The sequence below is a fragment of the Trachurus japonicus genome, chromosome 16, assembly GCF_045865225.1.
Source record: "Trachurus japonicus isolate A0001 chromosome 16, Traja_1.0".
NCBI lineage: Eukaryota > Metazoa > Chordata > Actinopteri > Carangiformes > Carangidae > Trachurus > Trachurus japonicus.
In genome coordinates this window covers 8,168,097-8,175,125 of record NC_140922.1, presented here as the reverse complement: position 1 = coordinate 8,175,125, position 7,029 = coordinate 8,168,097, and the positions used below count along the sequence as shown (strand labels likewise).

Here is a 7,029-nt window from a genome sequence, read left to right as displayed (position 1 = left end):
AATGTGTAATGAAAACTTGTTTATTGCTACACATGACAATAAAGTCTTTTGTAAAGCTGTTTAATGCTTTTGTGTTTTACATTATCGCTTCATAAATGGAAAATTGAATGGTATATAACCAATACATAATAAGTCTAAAACTTTTACTCTGCTGATAAAGTCAACCGTTTTGCCACCCGTGCTCTTATCTTCTTCTTCTTCTTCTTCTTCTTCTTCTTCTTCTTCTTCTTCTTCTTCTTCTTCTTCTCCTATTCCGGCAGGAACATGGTCATAAACAGAACTAATCAACTACATTTTCTCATATAACCCAGCAGAGTGCAGGAATTTCAACACTGCCCTCCCAAAGAAGTCAGATTTTTCCCCTAATGCAAAAATACCTCAAAATGAAATCACAGTTGCCGTCTCTGACTGGAATATAGGTTACAAGAAAAAAAGCACATGCACCACCGTCTCCAATTCTCCACACTCACACAACCCATTCTCATGCTTATGACTTTTTTTTATTTAAGCAACTTGCTAGACAGCAATGCCCCAGCCTCAGCCTAGTTAAAACTACTTCATCCTTCCGCCCAAACATACTTTTCCATTTTTTACAGTTTACTGAGGGCTGCAAACAAAAATAATGCCTTCTGCTCCTGATTCCACTCATTCTGCCACTGCAACTCAAGTTTTTCATTACAGATAGCCTACTCACACATTCACTCTATCCATCGTAAAATTCAAATCTATATTTTCTTTAGAAAATGACTTTTTAGCCAACCTGTCGGCAACTTCATTTCCCTCTACCCCAAAGTGTCCAGGCACCCACATAAAACACACATGGCACCCTAACCTCTCAATTCTTAAGAGACAACACAGAATCTCCGTTACCAAATCTGGACGGGCACTAGAGGAGCCTATACTTCTATCTAGACTAGAGCCACCTGAGCGGCAGCAGAATCTGAACAAATAACATTTTGCTCTATCCACTCCAAAGCTTTTAAAATTGCCAACAGTTCAGCTGAAAATACAGATAGCCTACATTGTCTGATAAACGAATGCTGAATTGAAGATTCTCATCTGCAACAAAAATCCCAGCCCCAGTTTTCCCCGAGACAGGACCCTTTGATCCATCAGTAAAACTTATCATGAATCCTTCAAACTGATTCAGGAACATTCTCACATCTCTACACTGACTATTTATCCCTTCTAAGGAGAGACAGCAAAACCTCAGGTTCAGGAAGAAGTGCTTCTATCTAATGTGCGATGTATTCAATGGTCGGGGCTGAAGCGTGCTGTAATTCCCCCGGTGGCCGCGGGGGGCAGGGGGCGCTGCAGCCCCCGGTGCTGCGCTACTCTTCTTCAGCGGTTTTACACGACGTGTTTCCGCTTTCAACTTCAGCGTGCGTCAAGCGAAGTGAACAAAAACACATATTGGATTTTGTATGTTGTTGTTTTAGGATAAGAGTAAAGTCACGGATAAACAGGTTTCCATGGCCGCGGAGGGATGTTCTTATTGGTTAAGTGTCATTGCTGGGAACTTGTGAGGTGCAACTCAAACTGACAGCTCATTTGTAGCTGGAGTTAGCCGAGTAAGCTAACTCACAGCCAGGGACTTCCACCAAAACAACTACGTTTTTAGCGCGTTTTGAAAAGCGGTAAGTGAAATTAATTAAAGCATTGCAGCGTTTTAAATATGAAGTACACTGCAAAACCAGCAAAGTGTCTCACCGCTGAATTTGAAGGAGTAACGACAAACTTGAGAAGCACAGGTGAAAACAGCGCCACTTCCAGTTGGTTTAGATCCATTTCTGAAGGACGGAACCAGTTGATATGGTTACCGTGTTAATACCACAGGGTAAATGCATAGGTAATCTGAAATGGGCTGAAATTAAGAACTATTTTAATTGGAATAGTAAAGCAGTTATTGAAATTATAGATCAGAAACAGTTTAAGTAACAAAGTGTTTTTGTTTTTGACCCATGTTGGTCAGAGTCGATTTGTCTGACAGCTCAGAGCAGCTCACTCCACACTGACATCTGTCTGGTTCTTGAAGATTAATCCTTAATGGGAGGAAGTAATGTTGGTATCACCTGGCTTGATTTTCAGAAAGAGTTCGGCACAGTGAAGTACTCTGAGTTGAAGTGTACAGTGTTTACACACACTGTTTAACATCGTTTACAATAACTTCTACTACTCTGTTGTTGAAATGGTTCATACATCAGAAGAACCTATGGATAAAATATATGCGCTGCTATTTATCATAATAAATGTGTGTAAACAGTACCTGGTTGACAATTAAATCAATATTATGATATTAAAATACACAAAAGTGTGTTAATAAGTATCTTAAACCAAAAGCCAAATTGACTTATTGTTGATTATGTATTAATCGAGTAATTATGCCCCATGCAGCAAGCCGTCAGCGCTGTATCACAGTATGTGTTGCATTACTGCATTGTTATTGTTGCACCGAATGCAGATTTGAACAAAGATCATACTTACCTCAGGATGTTTGATTGTAACAACATGCCATACATCTATACCTGGATTGTGAATAACCCTGTTCTTGTGATGTGACTGCTCCCTCAACAGACACCATGGCCAATCTAGAGCAGTGGGTCAGCGACCGTCTTCATGACATCCTCGGGTTGAGTGACAGATATGTGTCACAGTTTATGATTGGTACTGCACGGAAAGCACTGAGTGCACAAGACTTTGTTGCTCGACTCGAGCAGACGGGCACAATCGACATCAACCAGAGTGTGACTGCCTTCGCAGAAGAGCTCTTTGACAAGGTATAGTCATAAAAATCGTTTGTTCTTTTTTGTATCAACACATCTCCCTGAACTTGAAATGCTTCGAGTTGCAACAAGTTTTGGCTGGAATTAAACCTCTAACAACATCTCTGTGTTGCAGATTCCTCGGAAGCAGGTTGTTGAGAAAGCATCCCGAGCAATTGAAAGGGAGGCCATCGAAATGGACAGGAAGAATCGGACGTACACGTTACTGGAGGACAGCGACAGTGACGGAGACGCTGTCATGGAGAAACAGAAAGGGAAAAAGAAAAGCAAGGACAAGGACAAAGGAAACAAGAGGAAGCACATCAGACAGAAGAAAGAAAGCGACTCGTCTAGTGAGGATGAAGCACCAAAACGGTAATTCACACATTTTTCTCTTGATTTCATTATGCACGATTGCATATGCAAGTTTGTAGTGTTGATTGTGGAGCAGGATATGATATTTTGGATAACAGAGCTGAATTATTATAGCTTTATTTTCAAAATTATTCAGGTTTCTCCATCTGTTCATACACATTTACTTCTTTCTCCCGTTCGTGCTGGGTGGGTAGTGATGGTCACAAAAGGTATATGTATATATATGTATATATGTATATATATATATATATATATATATATATATATGTATGTATATATATATATATATATATATATGTATATGTATATGTATATATATATGTATATGTATATATATATATATATATATATATATATATATATATATATATATGTATATATATATGTATATATATATGTATATATATGTATGAGATGTCAACTAGTTGAAAAAGTATTTTTTTGATTTTGTAAAGAAGCAGCAGTTTGATGCCTATGTGATCTCTTTTAATATCAGCGGTAATTCAGGTCGGTCAGTAAAGAATGAAGAGGAGGAAGAGGAAGAGTGGGAGAAGGAAGAGCGGGAGCGGTTGCAGGACATCGAAGAGAGAGACGCGTTTGCCGAGCGAGTGCGGCAGAAAGACAAAGACAAGACCCGCAACATAGGGGAGAGGACTGACAAAAAGGTGGGAAACCAAACAATTACAACACAACTCATGCACCCCCCACAAAAAGATAAACCTCTTCATCTCTCAGGTTAACAATCAAACATTTTGTTTGGTTCGTTTCAGGCTTACGAGGAAGCTCAGAAAAGGCTGAAGATGGCTGAGGAGGGTCAGAACAATATGGTAGGTGCTCTGAGCTGGGAGACAAGTATCTGTCTGTGTTGTAAAAAAAATAATTTTATGTTTATGAATAGAATATTTTGTCATTAGTTAACTATTTCTCATGGGAACCAGAATTAATTGCTCTATGGAATAAAATAAAGTAAGAATCAATTGTTAGAATTCACTGCTTAATAAAGTCTCTGATCCTCCATCCATCTCTCTCCATCTCCAGTTGCCAGAGTTGAGGAAACGCTCTCGTCGGGACTATCTAAAGAAGAGAGAGGCAGAGAAGCTGGAGGACCTGGAGGCAGAGATCATAGATGACGAGTACCTTTTCTCTACGGACGAGCTCACTGAGAGGGAGAGAAAGGAGTTGGAATACAAACGCACGCTTCGGGACCTGGCTAAAGATTACAAAAAGGCTGGAGCCAGGGAGCAGGAGGAGAGGAAGAACAGATACTATATGCCAGAGGAGAAGAGGAGCAAGGTAGGAACAGAGATGCTACATGCTGACACAATGTGCATGAACCATCACCTATTAGATGGTGCAGAGTTTAAATTCTTAGTTCTTTCCTCATCCATCCCTCTCTCCTCCCCTGCTGACCAGGAGGTGCCCCAGAAGGACCTGGAGCTGGAGGAAACTCCCATGGAGCTGGGAGGGGAGCAAGGCCGCTGGGAGGAGGAGAGGTTGAAGACAGCCTCCCTCAGCTTCGGGGCCAAGAGGGAGCGAGAGCAAGGGTTGAGGCACGAACAGGAGAAGTACCAGCTGATCCTGGAGGAGGATGAGATGATCGACTTCGTCAGCACCGCCATGACCATGAAGGGAACTCGGACAGAAAAGGTGCGCTTCACTTGCTTCTTCCTAATCTGTCATTATATTTTGCTTTTCCAGATGTGAGAACACTTTGACTAGTGTTTATCCACAGTTTTTTTACTCTGCACTCACACAGTATTTATCTTTGAAACATTGAGAAAGACACACAAAGGTTTTCTGGTGATGTCCTCTGTTAAAGGAGCTGTATGTAAAACTGTGGCCAAAGCTGCAGTCAAATTCAAAACACTGCAGCATGTTGTAATTGAACAAAATGAACTGGTTAAAGGGATATTTGAACATGTTGGTTAAATGGGAGTAGGTTCGTTACCTTTAATTGTTGGTGCAAGCTATTTTTAGAATGATGGAGCAGAGCGGCGAGCTGCTCAGAGCTACGCTACGGAGGCTAATGGGATTTCTTGGTTTCCCTCATCAAACTGATCAAATACACAATCCAACAACTCCAAAACACTCTTGTGAAGAAGTTGTGACCTGCACATTCACCAAGCTATGTTCCCGTCGGGGGCAGTTTTTCAGCAAGCAGTCTCTTTTCGGCACGACACCGGCTCTGCATTTGCCTGGAAAACACCTCTGTCTTGTAACATTCCGTTATTATCTCATAGCGTGGTGAATGTTATGTTTTGAGAGTCATAGGCCCTGTCCCAATTCTCCCCCTTAAATCTTCCACTTGGTTTTGAGTGCCCTCAACCGTAAATTCCCCTCGTTGAGGGAAAGCGGCAGAAAATCTTTCCCTATGGAAATGGGACACCACTAGTGTAGTGAACGTAGCGAACGTGATAACATACGTCACATGTTTACAATTATACCGGTGGAGCGTGCTACTATTTTCATTCAGGAATAATGCCGGCGGTTCCGCTGTTGTGTTGCCTGTTGCGTTGGCTGTGTTTGTTTATCTCAGTCTAAACAATTTTTGTAATTAGTCATGGTTATCAGAGATTAGCGGGGCTAACGGTTAGCTACCTGTTTAACTTTAATAACTCAGTGACTCAATAAACGGTCCGTGAAAAAATATTTTCTCCAGCGGATATCTGAGTTACAACATGACTGAGCTAACAGTAGTAGTTTCATGTCGTGTCCGACAACGGGAGGGTTTTAACAGCTGACGTCCTGATGCTACCACCGTTAGCTTTGCTGCCGCCGTTAGCTTAGCTACCGCCGTCAGCTGTCCCTGTCAGCTGCAGCCACTGACGCGACACCGTGAATCCCCCAATAAATACCACACATAGCGACACAAAACACACACAGAGAGAAATAGTAATGTTTCTTCAAGCATTTCAGATTTGTCTAAACGGCGATCGAGCGTGACAACGGGTAATTTCATTTTCCACTTCGTTTTAAGCCCGCATCGGACCTCACTACATTTTGAGGGCTGATTTTAAGGGCAAAATCGCACTTCCCCTTGCTCCCTAGAGTAATGGGACACCCTACCCCTACACGTGAACGCGCAAAATGTAGGGTTAGGGCAAATATTTAGGGTTAGGGGGAGAATTGGGACAGGGCCATAGGCTGTGTTCGAAATCGCCCCCTATCACGGATGTAGTGCACTATATAGTGTGTTCGCCATTTTGTAGTGTTGTTCGAATTCTCCGCGATTAATTTCATCCACTATGTAGTGGACGACAAAACACCCACAATGCACCGCAAAATTGAGTGAACAAGTGATGTACACTACTTTCTACTCCTGTATCCCACAATGCAATGCGGTCGTGTTTTGCCAGAGAAGAAGAGCAAGTTAATTAGCATGTTAGCTCCGATTTCTTTAGGTTACTTACCAATAAACTCCTCAGACGTATTTGCCTTCGCTCCGTTTGCCCGAGGAGCAGGAGTTGGGCGAACAGCATCCCAACATTAACAGGCAGCATTAAATCAATCTAATTAAGAAACTGTAGTAGAATATGTAGTAAATACGATCTGACGAGCTAAGCTAATAGCCACAGAGCCGTTACGGTGGCTCCGATCACCGATCACAGGAATCACAAATCTGCCGATACCGATCACCGATCACAGAATGGATGGGAGAATAATAATAACTAGAAAATTTCCTCTCGGGAAATTTTGAATGGGCCACGGGAGTTACTGCGGGTTGTGCCATCTCTGTCAACATGGGAATCAAACCCACGATCTTAAGGTCAAGACAGAGCTGATCAGACAGACACATGATCATCTTTCTATAAGCACTGATATGGAGGAGCTGTAACCACATTAGTGTGTGTGTGTGTGTGTGTGTGTGTGTGTGTGTGTGTGTGTGTGTGTG

At 42.0% G+C, this 7,029-nt stretch overlaps 1 protein-coding gene across 2 annotated transcripts in view; it reads left to right on the top strand.

Annotated features, from left to right (window-relative positions):
* Nucleotides 1-1,352: 1,352 nt before the first annotated feature.
* Nucleotides 1,353-7,029, top strand: part of dhx16 (DEAH (Asp-Glu-Ala-His) box polypeptide 16) — a 46,287-nt gene continuing 40,610 nt past the window's right edge. Inside the window, exons 1-8 of one of the 2 annotated variants that reach the window (XM_085801077.1) lie at nucleotides 1,366-1,637; nucleotides 2,575-2,777; nucleotides 2,899-3,046; nucleotides 3,077-3,137; nucleotides 3,634-3,802; nucleotides 3,908-3,964; nucleotides 4,176-4,430; nucleotides 4,551-4,784. In XM_085801077.1, coding sequence (XP_085657203.1) covers nucleotides 2,580-2,777; nucleotides 2,899-3,046; nucleotides 3,077-3,137; nucleotides 3,634-3,802; nucleotides 3,908-3,964; nucleotides 4,176-4,430; nucleotides 4,551-4,784 — 1,122 coding nt within the window. In that variant the 5' untranslated portion in view covers nucleotides 1,366-1,637; nucleotides 2,575-2,579. Of the gene's footprint in view, nucleotides 1,638-2,574; nucleotides 2,778-2,898; nucleotides 3,138-3,633; nucleotides 3,803-3,907; nucleotides 3,965-4,175; nucleotides 4,431-4,550; nucleotides 4,785-7,029 lie in introns of both variants that reach the window. The other variant, XM_085801076.1, reaches the window with a different exon arrangement.